Source organism: Oncorhynchus clarkii, chromosome 24 (genome assembly GCF_045791955.1).
Source record: "Oncorhynchus clarkii lewisi isolate Uvic-CL-2024 chromosome 24, UVic_Ocla_1.0, whole genome shotgun sequence".
Classification (NCBI taxonomy): Eukaryota; Metazoa; Chordata; class Actinopteri; order Salmoniformes; family Salmonidae; genus Oncorhynchus; species Oncorhynchus clarkii.
The window spans coordinates 1,784,590-1,809,324 of record NC_092170.1 but is presented as its reverse complement, the minus strand read 5'-3'; the positions used below and the strand labels follow the sequence as shown (position 1 = coordinate 1,809,324).

Here is a 24,735-nt window from a genome sequence, read left to right as displayed (position 1 = left end):
AGGAAAAAGACTACTCCATGCCCCTCTGGTCGAATGGAGATCAGAGGGTTAGGCTGTGAAGTACAGTGTGAGAGAGACAGAGTGGCAAAGTCAGCCAGTAGAGAATGTAAGGGGACACATGAAGGGGACATAGAGAAAAAAACCATAAGATAGACGAACAGTACCTTGTGGGACACAGTACGGTATTGAGTGAAGGAGATGGAGACAATTCAAAAGAATGACAGAGTTATTTGAGTGACAGTAGTACCGTACCGGACTGCTGTTTTGACCTCTGCGGCATTGTGATTGTCCTGGTGCAGGTAGCCATATTTCTCCAGGAAGCCCTGCAATAAATGTTACATCATTTTTCATGAGACTCCCACACTTACTCGGTATGTAAACATTATGAAATCAGACACTAATTTAACTCAGCCTTGTAAACTTCAACTTTTTCCTTAGGGCCCCTCTTCATGTCTTTAAAAAGCCATCTGGACATTATTTTATTTTTTTGCATTTCATGTTATAGTCACTGTCAAGTAGTAGCATGGTAATTTCCCCCTCATCCTTCTGGGTGACACAGGAGAGAGGTGCTTTTTTAATCAACAGATGACAACTCTGTTCAGAGGTGCTAAACACAGCTGGCGAACGGTAGGCAAACCTGTGTGTCCAACTTCTTACACACAGGGAATGTGGAGAGAAAAGTTCCATTGTCCTTAACATCTTGGAAGAATCAAACCACAATTTTTTATTATACTGGGATCCACTTTTAGCTTTTGCCTGTCTAATACAATATCAGATGTCTTCTGAATCAATACTTTGCCTCGTTTAATTGCACAACACAGCAATTTATGAAACCAGTTACCACAGATTGTTTCATACACCTATTTTGCCTCAGTACTACGCAATTAAATTACAATGAGCAAAACTATAAAACGCAACATGTAAAATGTTGGTCCCATGTATCATCAGGTGAAATAAAAGACCCCAGAAATGTTCCATACTCACAAAAAGCTTATTTTTCTCAAATGTGTACAAATTTCTTGACATCCCCGTTAGTGAGCATTTCTCCTTTGCCAAGATAACAAATTATAAATGTGCAGTTTTGTCACACAGCACAATGCACCAGATATTTCAAGTTTAGGGAGAATGAAATTGGCATGTTGACTGCAGGAATGTCCACCAGAGCTGCTGCCAGAGATTGAATGTTCATTTCTCTACCATAAGCCACCAACATCTTTTCAGAGAATTTGGCGGTATGTCCAACCGTCTTCACAACCGCAGACCATGTGTAACCATACCAGCCCAGGACCCCCACATCCAGCTTCTTCACCTGCAGGAGTCTGAAACTTCACGTAGTCATTGAAGAGTGGAACACTCCTCCACAATCTACTATAAACAACTATATGCAGAGATGTTTTGCACTGCATGAGGCAAATGGTTGTCACACCAGATACCGACTGCTTTTCTGATCCCCACCCATGTCATTTTTTTTATGGTATCTGTGACCAACCGATACCAGGCATGTGAAATCCATAGATTAGGGCCTAATTATTTTACTTCAATTGATTTGATTTCCTTTATGAACAAACTCAGTAAAATCTTTGAAATGGTTGCAATTATATTTTTTGTTCACTGTGTATAGAAATACTCAAAACAGTATAACAAATGGAGTTGGGTAAAATTTTAGGCTATAATACTGAACAAGAACTGTAATGAAGGTGTTGTGGGAAGTCAGTGTAACCACAGTAGAATAGGATCTAGCAAAAAACAACCACTCTAAATAGAGTTGCTGTGCACATAAATCTAACTCAATTTAAGTGAGTCAAATACAAAGACCAGAATTGGTCTGCCTGTATAAATGCAGCCAGTGTTAAAATATCTTACAACAAAAATAGGATAGTTCTGAAGTTGTAAATCTGAAAAGCTCATAATACAAAAACGTACCTCTGCCTCAGAGGTCTCGACCCACCAGTCCGTTGACAGCTTTCAAACCGTTGACTTGGATTATAACTGTGCTGGTACTCGTGCCAATATTCCACAAATTATTCTAGTCTGAAGTCAAACTCATTGTATGACACTTGTAATATTCTTAGACTAACCCCACAGACATCACCATACACTTAAAACCAAATAAGTTATATCCAAGTACTGCTTGTCTGTGATCTGAGTGTTGTGAAGGCAACACCGGCACACGAGCCACTCATGTCCTAGTCATTTTGCTCACATAGGGGAGGGACAGTACCACCCACAGCTCAAGGGCTAGAATGTCAAAATGTCCCTTTTCTTGGCAATTTGTATAGGCTACCTCAATATTGTTCAAATTAATTGACCTAAAGATATTTAGAAAGCTGACCACAAGTTTACTTAATACTCCAGCACTATGTTGCTTGTGTTTTGACTACTTAGCAATTACTACCGAAGCACTCAAATTATATAAATACTAACTAGAAATAAAACATACATGAAGACACTAAGATCAGAACAGTTTAATATCATTTGGAAAAAAGAGAAACCCAAATAAAACTGTTCATTTAAATTTGACAAAACAATGATACGAAGTCTACCTCACGATGCCTGGACCTAGTAGAATCAGGGAAATGAAAAAAAAAGAAAAGACATTTGACCCTGCCCCCTTCTACACCTACAACCCTGCTTATCAGCACAAAAGTCCTTTCACAGTAGTTGCACATATTTCCCCGACCTCTCGACAAGACAGATCAGAAGCAATACATGTGATGCATTGGTAATGAAAGGTATGCAAATTAAAGTGTAGATCAATCCCCCCCACTCCCTTCCCACTAACCCAACCCAACCCAACCCCTGGGCATTCTGGAATGGTGTCCATGTGAATCCTTAGTATGGCCGGTCTCTTCTGTCTTCTCTATGGTCACCTCTGAGGGAAAAGGGGAAATAGATACATAGTAAAGTATACTGTACCATGAAGCTAACTTAATATAGAAATATCTTACCATTGGAAAAAAATCTGACAAAAAAAGTAACCCTAATTCAATATTCTACAGTTCTTTGTCTCAGGTATGCCCTCTCCTGGTCAAACATCTAACTGCATGGGAGGGAATTTAAGTTGTGATCAATTTACCTTCCTCCCATCTTGTAGCCCCTGTCACCACCATATCCACCTCCGCCATAACCACCGCGGTCACCTCCACGGAATCCCCCACGGCCTCTGTACCCGCCGCCCCTGTCACCACCATACCCTCGGCCTCCACCACCACGATCTGCAAACACAAACCAGCCATTAGAGCAAGTTCTCCAACGGACCAGTAATAGTTTATAGTATGTGGTTAAATTACTCAACTTCCCCAACAGTGTACCCGACACCAGTTCTCTACAACAAGCTCATAGCCAGTCTTACATACCTCCTCCGCTGTCCCCTGGTTTCGGTGTGCCACACTTGTTGCATTCATACCTACGCGCAAAGTTCATGTTGCCACAAGAACTGGAATAGGATAGGGGAACAATTGTCAATCACTTTCAAAGATGTAGCCATTCCATATGAGAACAGAGTTCAGTGACACATGCAATGTGCGATGGATGACCATCAAATTGTTTTAACTGCATCTGTCATGCTTCAAATAAAATAATGCAAAAAAAATACCTGTTAGGACATGGCCAGTCCCCTCCCTTGATGTCAAAGTTGGGTCCACCACCACCACCACCACCACCTCCAAACCCACGTCCACGACCACGGCCGCCAAAACCTAGAGAGCGACAAACACCACTCAACTAAGTGCAAGGGACAAAGGACCTCTGAAGGCCTAGCTACAATAAAGGGGTTCCAAAAACATAAATTAATTGTTTTAAAAGTATAAGATATCAAAAGGTGTATACAAGCAACTCAATCCTGACCTGTCTACACGTTTTAAAGTTTGACCAGCGTTTGTAGCTTAAACAGTGTAAGAGTTGCATGCTAAAGACTAAAGGACCCTGTCTTTCAAAGATAATTCATAAAAATCTAAATAACTACACGGATCTTCATTGCAAAAGGGTTTAAAACACGGTTTCCCATGCTTGTTCAATGAACCATAAACAATTAATGAACGTGCACCTGTGAAACAGTCATTAAGACACTAAGAGCTTAAACGGTAGGCAATTAAGGTCAGAGTTATGACAACTTAGGACACTAAAGAGGCCTTTCTACAGACTCTGAAAAACAAAAGAAAGATGCCCAGGGTCCCTGCTCAACTGCATGAGCGTGCCTTAGGCATGCTGCAAGGAGGCATGATGACTGCAGAAGTGGCCAGGGCAATAAATTACAATGTCCGTACTGTGAGACGCCTAAGACAGCGCTACAGGGAGACAGGACGGACAGCTGATCGTCCTCGCAGTGGCAGACCATGTGTAACACATGCACAGGATTGGTACATCCGAATATCACACCTGTGGGACAGGTACAGGATGGCAACTGCCCGAGTTGCACCAGAAATGCAATCCCTCCATCGGTGCTCAGATTGTCGGCAAGACAGAGAGGCTGGACTGAGGGCTTGTAGGCATGTTGTAAGGCAGGTCCTCACCAGACACCACCAGCAACAGCGTCGGCTACGGGCACAAACCCACCGTCGCTAGACCAGACAGGACTGGGAAAAAGTGCTCTTCACTGACGAGTTGCGGTTTTGTCTCAGATTCCAGTTTATCGTAGAAGGACTGAGCATTACACCGAGGCCTGTACTCTGGAGCGGGATGGATTGAGGTAGAGGGGCCGTCTTGGTCTGGGGCGGTGTGTAACAGCATCATCGGACTGAGTTTGTCATTGCAGGCAATCTCAACACTGTGTGTTACAGGGAAGACATCCTCCTCCCTCATGTGGTACCATTCTTGCAGGCTCATCCTGACATGACCAGCTAGCGCGACAAAGCCACCAGCCATACTGCTCGTTCTGTGCTTGATTTTCTGCAGGACAGGAATGTCAGTGTTCTGACAAGGCCAGTGAAGAGCCCGGGCTCTCAATCCCACTGAGCACATCTGGGACCTGTTGGATCGGAGGGTGAGGGCTAGTGTCATTCCCCTCAGATATTGTCCGGGAACTTGCAGGTGCCTTGGGGAAGAGTGGGGTAACATCTCACAGCAAGAACTGGCAAATCTGGTGCAGTCCATGAGGAGGAGATGCACTGCAGTACTTAAATGCAGCTGGTGGCCACACCAGATACGGACTGTTACTTTTGACCCCCCTTTGTTCAGGGACACATTATTCAATTTCTGTTAGTGACATGTCTGTAGAACCTGTTTGGTTTGTCTCAGTTGTTGAATCTCGTTATGTTCATACAAATATTTACGTTAAGTTTGATAAAAATAAATGCAGTTGACAGGGAGAGTTTCTTTTTTTGCTGAGTTTATAATAAGAAATATGTTGAAGATTAAAAAGTGGGGACTCTTGCTTCGCAAGCCCAAATAATAACTAGAAGTCAGCTTTTGCAAGCCACAATTACTTGTTTCTGTGAAATTACTCCCAAAGAAAGATTTTTGTCCATCTTAATTGACTTCCGGGGCGACTTTTTTCAGCATTCACTGTTAACGCAATAATGCAACTTGGCACAAATCAGCTACTTTCACAAAATCTTCCTCTACTGCTCTCCTATTTAAATCAAAACAAGAATTTATACCAATCAAACAATACAGCCATTTTTACTAACCACAACATTTTCTAAAAAAAAAAATTATAAGCTGAAATTGACCACTTTCCCAAAAAGTTAAGAGCGTATGAAAATCTTCATCTACTTCGCTGCTATTCTAATCCGAACAAAAATACCTGCTATCAAAACAGTTTTAGTAACCGCATTACATTTGAAATTGACAACCACAGGACTTTAGACTTAATCTTACAGGGTTTACAGAGTTTGCTGCACTGAAAGTAAAGGGGCTGAATAATTTTGCACGCCCAATTTTTCAGTTTTTGATTTGTTAAAAAAAGTTTGAAATATCCAATAAATGTCATTCCACTTCATGATTGTGTCCCACTTGTTGTTGATTCTTCACACAAAAATACAGTTTATATCTTTATGTTTGAAGCCTGAAATGTGGAAAAAGGTCGCAAAGTTCAAGGGGGCCGAATACTTTCGCAAGGCACTGTATATATTTTTTTAAGTTACAAAATCTTATGACACCACTAAACAGATTTCTCTAAAACTGTGTACAATATTTATAGACCAATATCTTTATATGTATTCTAAAAACAGGGGTTGGAACCGGTTCGAGAAACAAAAATACATTTACGGAACCTGGAACAAAAGTGAACCATACTGTTCCGGAAGACAACCGTTATTTTCCGCGGCAGGCATTTTTTTGTACTTATTCCCACAACAAAATGCAACAAAGCTACTATGGAAAGCCCAATGTCACTCAGAACCCTATTCATGCCTGCCTGCAAGTTGAAAACCTTAGCCAGTGCGTGTGGCCGGCATACTCTGACATGTCACCCATTGAACATGTTTAGGATCTCTGGATCAATGTGTTCCAGTTCCTGCCAATAGAGTAACTTCGCACAGCCATTGAAGAGTGAGACAACATTCCACAGGCCACAATCAAACAGCCTAATCAACTACGCGAAGGAGATGCGTCGCACTGCACGAGGCAAATGGTCATACCAGATACTGACTAGTTCTGATCCATGCCCCTACCTTTCATCTGTGACTAACCAACGCACATCTGTATTCCCAGTCATATGAAATCCATCGATTAGGGCCTAATGAATTTATTTCAATTGACTGATTTTTAGAATATATGCATTAAAATCTGTCGTCAATTGGATGAAAACCAAGCTAGTGACCTTTGTTGTTTTGGTTCAGTACACCAGCACGTTAGATTTGTTAAGCAGCAGCACGGCTTGGGGGGAGGGGTCATGTTTCAGAGGACGCATGACTTGACCTTTGCCTCACCAGAGCCCGTTGGGGAGTTGCAGCGATGAGACAAGATCACAATTGAATATCAGAAAAAGGGGGTGAAAATCCACATTTTTTTTTTTACTGATACATTGACTATGAGGTTAAAATGCAGACTCATCTTTAATTTGACAGTATTTTCATCCCATCGGGTGAACAGTTTAAAAATGAGAGCACTTTTGAACATTAGTCTCTCCATTTTAGGGGACCAAAAGTATTGGACCAAATTCACGTTTTAAAGTAGTAAAAAGTTCAGTAGTTGGTCCCTTATTCATAGCATGCAATAACTACACCCATCAAATTAATGGGATGCCTATTTGATTTAAATTGTGTGCCTTCCTTCTAGTAGCCCATATAAATGCATTGAATGACATTCATACATGGAAAAGGTCAAAATAAATCAAAAGGAAGAAGTGTCTGTAGTTTAGTGTCTCCTATATAAACTCAGCAAAAAAAGAAACGTCCTCCCACTGTCAACTGCGTTTATTTTCAGCTAACATGTGTAAATATTTGTATGAACATAAGATTCAGATAAACTGAACAGGTTCCACAGATGTGACTAACAGAAATTGAATAACATGTCCCTGAACAAGGGGGGGGGGGGGTCAAAATCAAAGTATCAGTCAGTATCTGGTGTGGCCACAAGCTGCATTAAGTACTGCAGTGCATCTCCTCCTCATGGACTGCCCCAGATTTGACAGTTCTTGCTGTGAGATGTTACCCCATTCTTCCACCAAGGCACCTGCAAGTTCCTGGACATTTCTGGGGGGGAATGGCCCTAGCCCTCACCCTCCAATTCAACCGGTCCCAGGCGTGCTCGGTGGGATTGAGATCCAGGCTCTTCGCTGGCCATGGTAGAACACGGACATTCCTGTCTTGCAGGAAATCACGCACAGAACGAGCAGTATGGCTGGTGACATTGTCATGCTGAAGGGTCACGTCAGAATGAGCTTGCAGGAAGTGTACCACATGAGGGAGTAGGATGTCTTCCCTGTAACGCACAGTGTTGAGATTGAATGCAATGACAACAAGCTCAGTCCGATGATGCTGTGACACACCGCTCCAGACGATGGACCCTCCACCTCCAAATCGATCCCACTCCAGACTACAGGCTCGGTGTAACGCTAATTTCTTCGACGATAAACGCGAATCCGACCATCACCCCTGGTGAGACAAAACCGCAACTCGTCAGTGGACTAGTCCTGCCTGGTCCAGCGACGGTGGGTTTGTGCCCTTAGGCGACGTTGTTGCCGGTGATGTCTGGTGAGGACCTGCCTTACAACAGGCCTACAAGCCCTCAGTCCAGCCTCTCTCACCCCATTGAGGACAGTCTGAGCACTATTGTGCGTTCCTGGTGTAACATAGGAGGTTGTTGTTGCCATCCTGTACCTGCCCCACAGGTGTGATGTTCGGATGTACCGATCCTGTGCAGGTGTTGCTACACGTGGTCTGCCACTGCGAGGACGATCAGCTGTCCGTCCGGTCTCCCTGTAGCGCTGTCTTAGGCTTCTCACAGTACAGACATTGCAATTTATTGTCCTGGCCACATCTGCAGTCCTCATGCCTCCTTGCAGCATGCCAAAGGCACGTTCACGCAGATGAACAGGGGCCGTGGTCATTTCTTTTGGTGTTTTTCCAGTCAGTGGAAAGGCATCTTTAGTGTCCTAAATTTTACTAACTGACCTTAATTGCCTACCATTAGTGTCTTAACGACCGTTCCACAGGTGCATGTTCATTAAATGTTTACGGTTCATTGAACAAGCATGGGAAACCGTGATTAAACCCTTTATAGTGAATATCTGAAGTTATTTGGATTTTTACGAATTCTCTATGAAAGGGCCGTTTCTTTTTTTGATGAGTTTACATGCATACATACAGATATACACTGAGTATATCAAACATTAAGAACATATTCCTAATATTGAGTTGTGCGCACCCCCCAGTCGGGGCATGGACTCTACAAGGCGGCAAAAGCGTTCCACAGGGATGCTGGCCCTTGTTGACTCCAACAGCCATGTCAAGAAGGCTGGATATCCTTTGGGAGGTGGACCATCCTTGATAACACGGGAAATTGAGCACCAACTGGTGCGCCCGGCACCTACCATACCCCGTTCAAAGGCACTTAAATATTTTGTCTTAACCCATCACCCTTGAATGGCACAAATAATGTCTCAAATCCTTATTTAACCAGCCCAGCCCAGCCCCCCCCCCCCCCCCCCCCCTATTTATTTATTACATTTTCACAAAAAAAATCTGCAGATTAATCGGTATATGCGTTGAGAAATCATATACCGTCGACCTCTAGACTCCAGGTTAGCCGACTCCTGGATTCAATTAGCTTTTTAAAACGTCATTGGCCTAGGGGTTCACGTACTTTTCTCAACCTACACTGAATGTTTAAATGTATTTTTCTTGTCTATATTGAATACAATAATTTGTGCGTTATTAGTTTAAGCACACCGTTTGTCTATCGTTGTGAATAAGATGAAGATCAGATCAAATTTTATGACAAATTTATGCAGAAATCCAGGCAATTCCAAAGGGTGCACATACTTTTTCTTGCCACCGGAGCTGAGCCATAGCGGAGACTGGGCATCTACCACACCTCATAATGGGGTGGTGATAATGTATGCTTTTTGACCCCCCCCCTATGATCTGCACTCACCTTCATCCACTTATTATCTTGTCATTTTTGCAAATAAGTGTTTGAGTTAGTTATGTACAGTGCCCTGCGAAAGTATTCGGCCCCCTTGAACTTTGCGACCTTTTGCCACATTTCAGGCTTCAGACATAAAGATATAAAACTGTATTTTTTTGTGAAGAATCAACAACAAGTGGGACACAATCATGAAGTGGAACGACATTTATTGGATATTTCAAACTTTTTTAACAAATCAAAAACTGAAAAATTGGGCGTGCAAAATTATTCAGCCCCCTTAAGTTAATACTTTGTAGCGCCACCTTTTGCTGCGATTACAGCTGTAAGTCGCTTGGGGTATGTCTATCAGTTTTGCACATCGAGAGACTGAATTTTTTTCCCATTCCTCCTTGCAAAACAGCTCGAGCTCAGTGAGGTTGGCTGGAGAGCATTTGTGAACAGCAGTTTTCAGTTCTTTCCACAGATTCTCGATTGGATTCTGGTCTGGACTTTGACTTGGCCATTCTAACACCTGGATATGTTTATTTTTGAACCATTCCATTGTAGATTTTGCTTGATGTTTTGGATCATTGTCTTGTTGGAAGACAAATCTCCGTCCCAGTCTCAGGTCTTTTGCAGACTCCATCAGGTTTTCTTCCAGAATGGTCCTGTATTTGGCTCCATCCATCTTCCCATCAATTTTAACCATCTTCCCTGTCCCTGCTGAAGAAAAGCAGGCCTAAACCATGATGCTGCCACCACCATGTTTGACAGTGGGGATGGTGTGTTCAGCTGTGTTGCTTTTATGCCAAACATAACGTTTTGCATTGTTGCCAAAAAGTTCAATTTTGGTTTCATCTGACCAGAGCACCTTCTTCCACATGTTTGGTGTGTCTCCCAGGTGGCTTGTGGCAAACTTTAAACAACACTTTTTATTGATATCTTTAAGAAATGGCTTTCTTCTTGCCACTCTTCCATAAAGGCCAGATTTGTGCAATATACAACTGATTGTTGTCCTATGGACAGAGTCTCCCACCTCAGCTGTAGATCTCTGCAGTTCATCCAGAGTGATCATTGGCCTCTTGGCTGCATCTCTGATCAGTCTTCTCCTTGTATGAGCTGAAAGTTTAGAGGGACGGCCAGGTCTTGGTAGATTTGCAGTGGTCTGATACTCCTTCCATTTCAATATTATCGCTTGCACAGTGCTCCTTGGGATGTTTAAAGCGTGGGAAATCTTTTTGTATCCAAATCCAGCTTTAAACTTCACAACAGTATCTCGGACCTGCCTGGTGTGTTCCTTGTTCTTCATGATGCTCTCTGCGCTTTTGACGGACCTCTGAGACTATCACAGTGCAGGTGCATTTATACGGAGACTTGATTACACACAGTATTTGTATTTATCATCATTAGTCATTTAGGTCAACATTGGATCATTCAGAGATCCTCACTGAACTTCTGGAGAGAGTTTGCTGCACTGAAAGTAAAGGGGCTGAATAATTTTGCACGCCCAATTTGTCAGTTTTTGATTTGTTAAAAGAAATATCCAATAAATGTCGTTCCACTTCATGATTGTGTCCCACTTGTTGTTGATTCTTCACAAAAAAATACAGTTTTATATCTTTATGTTTGAAGCCTGAAATGTGGCAAAAGGTCGCAAAGTTCAAGGGGGCCGAATACTTTCGCAAGGCACTGTATCAATATCTACATTTAAAATTGAGCTTTTTTCAGGGAGGTTCTCTTCTCCTCCAGGCCGAGTAAACCATGTTGTGCGGCTCGCAAAAGTGATTTCTATACAAGGACAGCATTTATCAACTTTACTGTGTAAATCTAAAAAATGATTATGGTGACACTTATTTAAAGCAAAAACATTTATTATTTTTTTTAAATACCAAAACTATTGCTGATGGGAAACCTGAACAAATGTCTGAGCACAGCCCTGGTTGTCACTCAACTAATAAAGCGCAATCTATTTCTACAAGCAATTAAAATGCTGAAGATGTGCAAAAATCTGGAATAGACCCATCACCCCTTGGAGTTTTACTGCCCGATTCATGTTTACATTTGGGGTCCCTACGGACTGATGTACTCATATCGCAAACCAGAATCTGTTTTTTAAATTGGTGAATTGTTATACCCAATGGATTTAAAGGGCATTTTTAGCACAAAGATAATCTTGTGTTTTTGGCGAACTCACCCACAGGCAGTTGCAGCAACATTTGAATGCTTGTCAACCAAAAGTGAATGAAACATACCTCCTCCTCCTCTTCCTCCTCCTCCTCCTGCTGCACCGCCACCCCTCTGCGTGAACTCGGCTCTTCGGGTGGCAAAAGACACTTTGAGGGGTTTCCCTTGGAATTCTTTGCCTAGAAGAAAATTGACAGATTAGAATGGAACAGAAGAACTGTAGACAGCATACGTGCACAGGAAGAGAGAGTACATCCTTACCGTCAAACCACTCAATGGCCGCTTTGGCAGAAGGTGGATCATCAAATGAGACAGTGGCCTCTCCCTTCAGTCTTCCAGTAGCCTTGTCAGAGTACAGGTTGATCATGGGCAAGCCAGTCTTCTTGTTCAACTACCAAACAGGACACAAAGATTAACACAGTGACACAAATCTGGGAAGCCATTATGACTGGGAATTGCCAGGGACCTCACAATAAATTATCACGATACTTAGGAGCCAATACATTATGTATTGCAATTCTCACAATTCTATATGTACAGTGGGGCAAAAAAAGTATTTAGGTCAGCCACCAATTGTGCAAGCTCTCCCACTTAAAAAGATGAGGCCTGTAATTTATCATCATAGGTACACTTCAACTATGACAGACAAAATGAGAATTTTTTTTCCCAGAAAATCACATTGTAGGATTTTTTATGATTTTATTTGCAAATTATGGTGGAAAATAAGTATTTGGTCACCTACAAACAAGCAAGATTTCTGGCTCTCACAGACCTGTAACTTCTTCTTTAAGAGGCTCCTCTGTCCTCCACTCCTTACCTGTATTAAATGGCATCTGTTGGAACTTGTTATCAGTATAAAAGACACCTGTCCACAACCTCAAACAGTCACACTCCAAACTCCACTATGGCCAAGACCAAAGAGCTGTCAAAGGACACCAGAAACAAAAGTGTAGACCTGCACCAGGCTGGGAAGACTGAATCTGCAATAGGTAAGCAGCTTGGTTTGAAGAAATCAACTGTGGGAGCAATTATTAGGAAATGGAAGACATACAAGACCACTGATAATCTCCCTCGATCTGTGGTTCCACGCAAGATCTCACCCCGTGGGGTCAAAATGATCACATTAACGATGAGCAAAAATCCCAGAACTACTCCTAGTGAATGACCTGCAGACAGCTGGGACCAAAGTAACAAAGCCTACCATCAGTAACACACTACGCCGCCAGGGACTCAAAAATCCTGCAGTGCCAGACGTGTCCCCCTGCTTAAGCCAGTACATGTCCAGGCCCGTCTGAAGTTTGCTAGAGAGCATTTGGATGATCCAGAAGAAGATTGGGAGAATGTCATATGGTCAGATGAAACCAAAATATAACTTTTTGGTAAAAACTCAACTCGTCGTGTTTGGAGGACAAAGAATGCTGAGTTGCATCCAAAGAACACCATACCTACTGTGAAGCATGGGGGTGGAAACATCATGCTTTGGGGCTGTTTTTCTGCAAAGGGACCAGTACGACTGATCCGTGTAAAGGGAAGAATGAATAGGGCCATGTATCATGAGATTTTGAGTGAAAACCTCCTTCCATCAGCAAGGGCATTGAAGATGAAACGTGGCTGGGTCTTTCAGCATGACAATGATCCCAAACACACCGCCCGGGCAACGAAGGAATGGCTTCATAAGAAGCATTTCAAGGTCCTGGAGTGGCCTAGCCAGTCTCCAGATCTCAACCCCATAGAAAATCTTGGGAGGGAGTTGAGAGTCCGTGTTGCCCAGCAACAGCCCCAAAACATCACTGCTCTAGAGGAGATCTGCATGGAGGAATGGGCCAAAATACCAGCAACAGTGTGTGAAAAAGACTTACAGAAAACATTTGACCTCTGTCATTCAATCAATGTGATTTTCTGGATTTTCCCCCCTTATTTTGTCTGTCATAGTTGAAGTGTACCTATGATGAAAATTACAGGCCTCTCATCTTTTTAAGTGGGAGAGCTTGCACAATTGGTGGCTGACTAAATACTTTTTTGACCCACTGTATTGCGATTTGATACTGTGATTTTATTACGAGTGAGGAAATGTATTGTTAAAAACGGATTGTTACAAAAACAACAACGAATGAGCCGATTACTCCTATTGACGAGATTATTTAATTACTTTATGAAGGGGAAACCATTGGAGCCGTTTCAAATTTGGATCACAATATCCTTAAAATGCTAATATTATCTTTAGATAATCTTAGGAAGCCATGGCAGGTGCAATTACAGGTGCAGATATCAGGTCAGTTGGGGGAATGTATGGAAATGACTATATAAGTAACCGAACAAGGGAGTTTCAATTCAAAGTACTACATAGTTTTTTATGAGCCCTGATAAACTTAATAAAATGAAGAAAGGAATGTCCGCTACGTGTTGGAGGCAGTGTGGACAAATGGGTACTTCATCACGTTTTGGCAATGTCCAAAAAGCCAGCCCTTTTGGTTTGAAATTCCCCATGTTATACAGGACATCACAGGTATTATTCAACCAGACCAGTGTCATCTCCTAGGTATTGTTCCTGTGAACATACTCCAATCCTCTCCACGTAAATTGATAGATTATCTTTTAGTAGCAGAAAGGAAATGTGAAACAAAATGCTGGAAAAATTAACATGCACCCTCAAAAGATGTGGTTAGGTCTATGCGGGGAACTTGCTGACAGAGAATTACATCAATCTTGCAACATTGACAGCATAGGTATGAAGGTGTCTGGTCAGAGTTCCTGACATACTGCACTGATCTTATTCTGTCATTTCTGGGGCTTTAACCAAATTATATTCTTATTCAGACCCTTGAAATATGTGCTCTATACAGCAAAAATGTACCCGTAACATGTGAATGTAATTATGCTCCTTTATAAAGACCACTAAGAAATGCTGTGTTTGAATGGAACATGTTATTTATGTGCTCTTGAATAAAACATTTTTATTTTACAGTGCAGAAAACATGTTGGCTCACTTTATTGATCTGTTATTTTACCAGGTAAGTTGAGAACACATTCTCATTTGCAGCAAAGACCTGGGGAATAGTTACAGGGGAGAGGAGGGGGATGAATGAGCCAATTGCAAACTGGAGATTATTAGGTGACCATGATGGTTTGATGGCCAGATTGGGAATTTAGCCAGGACACTGGGGTTAACACCCCTACTCTTACGATAAGAGCCATGGGATCTTTAATGACCGCAGAGTCAGGACACCCGTTTAACGTCCCACCCGAAAGACGGCACCCTACACAGGGCAATGTCCACAATCACTGCCTTGGGATATTTTTTTAGACCTGAGGAAAGAGTGCCTCCTACTGGCCCTCCAACACCACTTCCAGCAGCATCTGGTCTCCCATCCAGGGACTGACCAGGACCAACCCGGCTTAGCTTCAGAAGCAAGCCAACAGTGATATGCAGGGTGGTATGCTGCTGGCATTTTTTTAATGATGAGAACAAGCTATAGGATGAAAAATACCAGTTTTGGCGCAGGTACCGCCGACTATCGCTAAGCTAAGGCTACCTAGCACCAACATAAACCAAATGTTTGTAGATTTTTTTTGTGCAAATCGATACGAGTCAAAATATCGATATAACACTACAGACCTGTCAACCTTGAATTTGTATGAATACCAGGTCAGCGATGTAGCGCACATACGACACCCACACCGCTCAAATTATAGGCAAAAGCACTGCCTAATAATGATGTTGGCATTAGACTGCTTCAGTAGGAATTGTAAGCTTATGACTTGGTAATTGGCTGCTATTCAGTAGCTCACTAGCTCCCCCTCAAGAAACTTGGGGCATTTTTGAAAAACCTATAACTGCCATTTCCTGAAACCTGGTCTTAAACCATGTAGCCAACACTGAAGTCTTGTTCTGCCCTAAATGAAAGTGTTCTCAATTACAACATTTTCTAGATAAATGTAGATGTAATAACTGATTCACTAATCTACAGTAACAACTTTATGTAAAGGACGGTATTAGCAGAACAGCTCTCTGCCATGTCCGTTTCCATTGACGCAGCGACGTGCACTACTGAACGTTTCCTTGCTCGTCAATGTGCTCATGTCTACTACCTTTGTTGACTAAAATCTGTCGCTAACTACCTTTGTCGTAATGACACCTTAACTAAGGAGCCAACTTCACACGGTTGAGTCAAAAACCACAATGTGCCAATATAGCCCATTTCAGGGGCGTTTTTATGTACCAGCGTACTTGTGTGCATGGTACTCAAAATATCTGCAGGTTGGCAGGTCTGATACAGTCCAAAATAATAGTGCGATATTTAACTAAACATTTACACCCCCCCCCCCCCCCACTAGTACCCATGCAAGTGAATAGGGAGAAGCAGTCCCCGTCCAGAAACAATCACCCAATCCATACCTTAATGATCCCAATCTGTTTGAAGTAGTTGCCCACTTCATCACTTGTGACATCTTCTCCCAGTCCCTGGACAAAGATGGTGTTGTTGTCAGAGTTGTCCTGTTCCCCACCGCTGCCGCTACCTTGGCTACCACCGCTACCTCCAGCTGGGGACAAACATCGAGGTACTACTCAGCAGATGCATCACTTGAACCAGCCTGTTCTGTGGCATTTGCTTGTGAGAGACTGGAGGTCTGTGTTAGTCTGGCATGATTGCAGGATGAGTCAAACCCTAGATTGAATTTTAGGGCAACAAGAAGCAAACAAGCATGTGCAACTCACTTGGTTCATCCCTTGAGCCGTAGTCTCGAGGACCTGAAACACAAATGGGAAAGGTGGGGAAAGCCATGAGAATCTGCACTTCGTACACAACAAATGCATTCAACATCCATACAAACAAGAATTTGTCAACTCTCTACCAATAGTGTATGCATGAGGCTACTTTAAAACATTTTGAATAAAGCAGTTTACAGCTTTCTGCTGCAGTGTTGAGACAGTTGCCGCATATATATCTCAACACCTTCCAACATGGGCAGAACTGTTTGAGTTTAGAAGAAATAAAAAATCTCTCCGGTTTCTAGCCAGTTCCCTTCTTCGCCACAGCACACATCTCATCTTCTGTCATTTACATTCAACATTGTCCTCATGCAAAAATACCATTATGTATAAACTTCAGGTTTCATGTGCTAAAAGACCTAAAGAGCATATATGAGAAAACCCCATCCCTAAGAACAATAGGTGGAGGCCCTTGAGGTTTGGACAAGAAAATGGTGGCATTCAGTTTGTTTTGCTTTCTTTCTCACTCCCGTTTTTATCTTTGCTAATCAACCTTTTTCCTCCCCAACCGAGACAGTTCTGATGCTCGTCACTTACCACCGTAATTTTTGTAGCCACCACGGTCACCACCTCTGCAGAGGAAAAATTGTAGATATGATGGGTTTCCTTTGTCCCAACAGAGCTCAAAGCTCCCCTACATCCCCATCAGTATGCACTCCTGCCATGGTGTGCGACTATCGTGGAAATGTCTTCCCACTCACATGGGAAAATGTTATTCTTGGACGTTTTAAAATCAAATGGACAAAACTTAGCAGAACTCCCACTATGTACAAGTAGGTTCTGATGAGTGAAGAGGCGCTGATGGCTAATGTGTAAATTTAGATTGCTACAAGACCAGATTAGTTCCAGCATTCAGTTGGCTAACATTTTTTGATAAAAGTTACTGATAGGTCAAAATGGTTTGAATAGTTGCGGCACTCGACAAGACGAGTGTTCTTCCATTGAGTGCTTATATGAGCTCCATTAGCTGAGGTCCAAGTTTTATTTCATTCACTGAAACCTGTAGTATAAAATGTAGATCCAAAGTTAACACAATACAAATGTCTCCATGTCAAATATACAACACTTAAATGAAACCTGTTGATGTACAGCAGCTTACAATGTTCCTTGGGTTTAACTTGTGAAAATCAGGTCACTTCAAGAACAGATCACTCTGGGGCATTGTTTAAACCGTTCATGGGGCGGTTCTCAAAGCAACATGGGGGGAGGGGGGGCAAAAACAATCCTCATTCCTAGAGACCAGCTAGACTATAGTCTTAACTGTGCACAAAAACAGCCAATGAATGGTTTTAATTAGGAAATAGCGCTCATAACAGACAGCAGGCATCGTAGCAGATAGATCTTAGATTGACGCCACATTTGATATACATGTATTGAAGCATTCCAACCTGCCTCTGATGTCTATTACTTGTCAGGGACCATGTAAAATGAAATCTAGATTGTCAGCAATTTTTAGAATGTGACAGTACTGTGGCAGACCTACTGTACGTGTTACTCAATGCCATTACTAAAATGGTTGTTAAAAGCTACCACTTACAAATAATGTCTCAATTTCAAATGATATATTTTCTGTGGCTAAGTCTTCTTGCCAAAATACTGGGTTAGGCTAAAAGGTCCTCTACACTGAAAGCTACTTGGCCATCTATACTTGCTTGTTTTTTCAGAACTGACCCCTGTAGAGATTGCAAGGTGAACCGATTTCTGGCAGGCAAATGTCCTGACTATGTTCAACAGCCTTGTTAATGAAGATGTAAAAAAGCTGGGGTCTACAGGATCCTTGGATGGTGAAGTGACTTAATCCTCAAAAACCCTATGTAGTTCATAAAGGAGGTCAGGTGAACAGTGTCCACTTAACTCTTTGCACCACAGGTGTCAGTAGCAGACACCCCACCATGTCACCTGTCCCACAAGCATTTTGAGCTTCTCATTTATTGCCATTTGCTAGCAAGGCCATAATCAGCTAGAATATTGCATGCATATTTATGATTGAGAATGAATACAAGTAATTGCCTCACAGGTCATTGAAACCATATAAATATAATGCAAATTGTATGAGTGAACCCTCAAGGTGAAACATAGCACATCTAGGGCTGGGCGATGTAGACTTAAGTTTTAACGCAACGTTCCAAATGCCTGTATAGCGAAATTCAAGGTTTACATTTTTTGTTAGTTTTTGAGCGTTGTGTCTTTTTTTTGTCTCGTCTCCGGTCATATAGACATCGGAAAACTTACATTAATTTTACTGTAATAGACAAGAAGTTATCTTTTTATGTCTCAACTCCCAAAATGTAGAACAGACCCTATTAAAACGAGAGTATGAAATGAACATGTTGTGGAAAATAAATGCTCAGTTTGTCATGCATGGCATTGCGGTACCGCTAGCATTATTTTAGCCATAGTCATGTGTTGCTGTCTGGTCTGTTTCATAAATGTGCAATGAGCATAAAAATACATGTATAAAGGAATTGGCAACTTGTTCTAATTGAGAAATAAGCATCTTATTCAGGTAGGCCACTTGACATCAATATCTAAACATATTGAACAGACAGGGTGTTCCAACAGTTGGAGATGGACAGGCGGGTCGATTAATAACAGTGCAACTGCCGTGCCTTGTCAGCAAGAAAATAGATCTAAACTTGAAATATAAAATATCAGTTACTCACTAGCACTTGTGCTTGAGAGATTGAACCCTGTGCTTATTTTTTATAATGCCTGTTACAAGAAGTTGGTCATTATTAGTAGATGTGCGTGGTTATTGTTCAATTTGTAAAAGTTGCATTTTTCATAGACAGTCTTTAAAGCCAGATCTGTGTTCATTGTGCAAAAAGCAGGTTCAACTATTTTGATAAAATAATTAAATGATTAGTGGGTCTTATGGTTATAGTGGGTCCAGGTCATCTATAAGTCTTCGCTAGGTAAAGCCCTGCCTTATCTCAGCTCACTGGTCACCATAGCAACACCCACCTGTAGCACACGCTCCAGCAGGCATATTTCACTGGTCATCCCTTAAGCCAACACCTCATTTGGCCGCCTTTCCTTCTAGTTCTCTGCTGCCAATGACCAACGAATGGCAAAAATCAGTGAAGCTGGAGACATATCTCCCTCACTAACTTTAAGCAGCAGCTGTCAGAGCAGCTTTCCGATCACTGTACACAACCCATCTGTAAATAGGACACCCAACTACCTCATCCCAATATTGTTACTTATTTTTGCTCTTTTGCACCCCAATATCTTTACTTGCACATATATCACTCCAGTGTTAATGCCACTATGGCCGTACCTCCCTAACCTTACTACATTTGCACATCAATTGTTCTACTGTGTTATTGACTGTACGTTTGTTTATCCCATGTTTAACTGTTTTAGTCACACTGCTTTGCTTTATCTTGGCCAGGTCGCAGTTGTAAATGAGAACTTGTTCTCAACTAGCCTACCTGGTTAAATAAAGGTGACAAATAAATAAAAATGGTTGTGGAAGGCTTATATTAAGCCTAGGTATAATTTTACAAGCCCTGAAATCATTAGATTGTTTGAAATGCAGTGTATTGCCCTTTAATTGCACAACAAAGCTTATTTAGACAACTTTTCAAAAATCAAGATGAAATATTGTTACTCAACCAGTTGGGAAAAAAATTATGATTTTTAGGCCATATCGCCCAGCCCTAAGCACATTCCAGGTGAAAATAGCAGGGTGGGGTGGGAGGTGAGGAGGTATTAATCCATGTGGATGAGGTATGGGGTGATGGATCAGAATGGTGAGGAGGTATCATGCATTGCGTTGGAAGGAACATCTACCTGGCATGGGTGTTGCAGAAGTACCTTGCGGGTGGTCACGCTCTGGAACTTACCCCATACCAGATGGAGGGCCGCCTCTTCCACCCCTGTCGTATCCCCCACGCTCGTACCCACCACGCCCTCGGCCTCTATACCCGTCAGAAGAGCCCCTGTCTGAGCCCCCATCATCTCCACCATACCTCCTGCCCTGACCGCCTTCACCTGGGGCAAAACACAGGCACACAAGCCCTTTGAGTTGTGGTGTTGACTTTCTTTGAACACGTTTTATTTCCTGTTTTATATGGCACCTTGTTTTATATGTACGAGATCCTTCTGCAATGAAAAGTTATTTATTATTTTTATTAGAGGCATTCAGCCATAGTTAAACAGGCCAGTCTTGGCCAAAGATGGTTATGAATCGCTGATCCTCCATCTCAAATAAACATGAAAAAAGGTATGCAGGGATTTGCGGGCCAACTGGACAATTGATCAATAAAAATCAGTGCCATGTAATATATAAATGAATACAATAACTAACCTTCACTTCGACCTCTGTAGCCGCCTTGAGCTTGTCCATAAGAGCCGCCACCAGCGGCGCCACCGTAGGAACTCGGCTGACTGTATGATGACTTGTCAGCGCCACCATACCTTGAGAAGTTCTCACAACAATTATTCTCTTGAGACACCAACAAAGAGTTGAATAATTACCAAAAATGTAACATTTGCAATGATATTAGACCACTAGAAAGGCAAAGTATGTAACTGCAAGCAATACTCGTTTAATGTAGTGCCAGAGTCCTTACCCAGCAGCGGAATCAGAGCCTTGTTGCCCAAAGCCATCATAAGGCTGGCCATAACTTGCCGCCTGTGTTGTTTGGCCATAACTTTCTGCTAGAAAAACAAAAAAACAAATGTATTACAATCAGCAACTTCTAGAATTCAAATAATTTCCCATGACTCTATATAAAAGTTTTACATACCAGACTGTCCATAGCCAGTGTAACTCTGTCCACCATACGAGCCACTTCCATTTCCTTGACCGTAGGCCTGCAATAAGCATTGAACTGTTATATGAACAAAACTGTGATGAAATAACATAGAAAATAGTTTCAAACAATTCTCAGTGAGAAATTGAGGGGCCACACATACCTGCCCACTCTGCTGAGCAGGAGGATACGTTCCATAGCTGTGGGAGGGAGAGGTAAAGTTAGATATATCTTAAAGACATTCTCCGGTACTTTTGTATACTTTTTAGCCAGTAGTTTTGAAAGTAGCACTCACAAGTCAAAAGTGATGACCGAAAATGTACGTACTACGTCACATATGTGCCCCACGACATTGCTCCCCCCATTCTGCTGTCTCCAATGAGCCGTTGGGCCCGCCCGGCAACCTCATAGGAAACGCTGGGCAGGCCTCTTGCCAGCTGCCACTCAAATGACAAGGGCTGAAGCTCATTGGCTAGAACTAGAATTGCTAAGGAACTGGCCCACTGGGGGGGAGGGGGGGAATGGAGCAGCGTAGCTTCAAGAAAACACTGTTTCAAACTAGGGATTTTGTGGCTAATTGAGGTAAGACAATTATTCTGCTCATAGATCATGCATGTATGAACTACACATTGACGCATCCATCCCAAAGCGGGAGATTTATATTTTAAAAAAAATATATAATTAAAATGCTTTTAGTCACCGGAACATGTCTTGAATGTAACGTAAACATTCTTTCTAAAGCACAACGTCAGAGATGCCAACTTATGGTTAAATTGATTAAACGTCCTAGCAACAAACTCAGTCCATAGGGACACATCGTGAGTCTATTTGTTGGACTCCCGGAGTTGTGCCTCATTCTGGTGGCTGGCCATGGAAAATAACCCTCCCACAATATAGCCAGGTTCACCAAAAAAAAAACATACCCAGTCAACCATGGCATATGTATAATCTCTAGGAACTCTACTTACCAGATGTCAAGTGAAATGTGTTCCTCGCTATCAAATAAAAGTCAATCCAACTACTGTCCGAACAGCACCATATTCCTGTAGATTTAGACAGCGGGCTGCCATTTGACCACACACTTCACCCAAAACGTCCTACCACTATCTAGACAGCAGGAATATGGTGGGGTTCATCTGGTAAGTAGAGTTCCTTGATTTTATACATATGCCTTTGTTGACAGGAAACCGTTTTTTGTGTAACAAGCTATATTTTGGTAGTCCCCCCACCAACACGATTCACAATTCCCGGAGTCCAACCAATACAGACTTCCGATGTGCACTGAAGCCAGGATAACGGTGGATATGCCTACAATCTATTAGTTAACCCGTCAAAACCATAACAATACATTAGACATTTGAAGTGAATCGAGCATTGTGTGGCCAATTGGATAGTTTATAAATTGTATAATCGCTAGAGAGTGGTAGCTAAATAGATACGTTTCATGGCAACTTGAAAGCAATATTGAGTAGTTAACGTATTCATTGTGATGTCACGTTACCTTGGAGCGCCAGGCTGACCGTAACCCGAATCTGTGAACGAGAAGGATATGGGTGATTGGGTGGCAAAATTGCTACAACTAACGTTAGCTCATTGGCTAGCTAGCTATCTGTTAGTTAGCAGTGAACAAGTCACATAATACGAATGTTAGCAAAGATGTTCGTATCAACCCGGACGTAAACCTGTAGTTAACTTATCTTGCTAGATTACTTTAGATTATATCGATAGCAAGTAAACTTAGCTAGCATGGTAAACTGTGACAACGTTGGATGGAAACAACATTACGTTACCATAAAGAACGCAGTGCAAGTCAATATGAAATGTATATAAATACACGGTGAAAATAGCAGGCCTTGGATAGCTAGCTAACGTTGCCTAGCTAGCTAACTACCGTAGCCAATAATATACATGTTTCTCGTTGACTAGCTAACAACGTTAGTACCGTGCTAACTAGCAAGCTAAAAGGACCACGCTGCGCGACAAAAATGGCGGTCAATTCTCATCTACAAGACAAACGAAACAGTAAGAAATATGGTTGAGCGAGTCAAAATAACAAAGTACGTCTACAGAAAGCGGCATACGTTATAATAATAAAAAGGGAGGTAATAAACTCGCCAACAAACTATGGCTAGTGTTTATTCTGATGGTCGTCCCTGAAAGCTTGCTAAACTAACGTTAGCTCGCTGAGACCATCCGTCTCAGCGGTTTCATTTAACATTGTATAACAAATGTGACACAAAACCATGATATTGAACAAGTCACGTACACTTAGTTCACACTAAACTTACCGGAGGCCATTCTCTTTTCTAAAAAAAAATTCGATGAATCACTTTTCAACAAATTAAAATCCCAGTAACATCAGCGCACAGCCGCACACACTGCGGCAATTATGAACTCTGACCTGCCGCTGGGTTGAACCAACTTCTGTGTAATAAATAATTTGCGCATAATAATTTGAAACCAAGTAACTTTCAAAACATGTGAGTTGAATATAGCTATGTTCGTATTGAATACATGTGTCAAACATCTAGTGACACGGCACATTAACAGTAGTTTGATTTTATTTTTAAAAATACCCCTATTGTTAGATAATGGTATGTTTCATGTTGCTCCGTTTTCTTCTTTCGGTTTGATTTCATCTTCATCAGCCGATCGCATGGAAACGATCGACTTGGAAGGAGCTAGCCCAGAGGGGTATACAATCAAGCAGGATCAAGGAGTTGGCTAGCTAACTTGCCAAAAATATTCTGAAATAACTTTGTATCTAAAAAAAAAAGATGAACTTCAAATGGCCATTGTATTTTTGACTCAACTACCAAAAAGACATGAGTTTTGCTTGCTTAAACGGGAAGTTCAGCCATTTTTACATGTGGCCTTATTTTTACTCTTTATGTGCTTGTAGTTGAGTCCAAAACAACTCCAATTACATCAGAATCTCATTCTTGAGGTTTCTGCACTCAACTATTTATTTATTTTCCCACTGTGCCATACAATTATTATTTTACAACAAAATTATGGATTTATGGGACAGTGGAACATTCTTTAAAAAATGTAGTACAGAGGCATTATCCAGAATGAGATTCTGATGTAATATGAGTTGGTTTGTAGTGTTTTATAACATGCTTAGACACATTTTCATAATGCAATGTAGTGTATGGCAAGGGATGCATCAAACAACTTTTATCCATCACCCAACTGGTCACTCTGGGCTCCCGAGTGGCGCAGCGGTGTAAGGCACTGCATCTCAGTGCTAGAGGCGTCACTACAGACCCTGGCTCGATTCCAGGCTGTATCACACCCGGCCGTGATTGGGAGTCTCATTGGGCAGCGCACAATTGGTCCAGCCGGCATTGTAAATAAGTAATTGTTCTTAACTGAATTGCCTAGTTAATTAAAGGTTAGGGTTGCAAAGGGTCGGAAAACTTTCTGGTACATTTCTAGAATTTTTACTTTAACTTCCAAGCCTGGGAATTTTGCTTAAATTCATCAAAAAGTTATCTTATAGCAGGG

General features: G+C 41.9%; 1 protein-coding gene across 4 annotated transcripts; it reads right to left on the bottom strand.

Annotated features, from left to right (window-relative positions):
- Window positions 1-2,450: 2,450 nt before the first annotated feature.
- LOC139382553 (RNA-binding protein FUS-like) lies at window positions 2,451-23,628 on the bottom strand. 4 transcript variants are annotated; one of them, XM_071126659.1, is made up of 16 exons: window positions 23,514-23,628; window positions 22,727-22,757; window positions 21,389-21,425; window positions 21,220-21,286; window positions 21,043-21,130; window positions 20,778-20,887; window positions 20,314-20,461; window positions 17,003-17,037; window positions 16,412-16,444; window positions 16,091-16,236; window positions 11,956-12,085; window positions 11,763-11,873; window positions 3,596-3,698; window positions 3,357-3,436; window positions 3,077-3,215; window positions 2,451-2,872 (listed from the first exon to the last, which is right to left on the bottom strand). In XM_071126659.1, the coding sequence occupies exons 1-16, from the start codon at window positions 23,521-23,523 to the stop codon at window positions 2,833-2,835; spliced, it is 1,308 nt and encodes a 435-aa protein (XP_070982760.1). In that variant the 5' UTR covers window positions 23,524-23,628; the 3' UTR covers window positions 2,451-2,832. The 4 variants fall into 4 exon arrangements, with proteins under 4 accessions (XP_070982760.1, XP_070982761.1, XP_070982762.1 ...); XM_071126660.1 differs by having other exon boundaries at window positions 21,043-21,127; window positions 23,514-23,623; XM_071126661.1 differs by lacking the exons at window positions 17,003-17,037; window positions 20,314-20,461 and having other exon boundaries at window positions 23,514-23,626.
- Window positions 23,629-24,735: the final 1,107 nt, after the last annotated feature.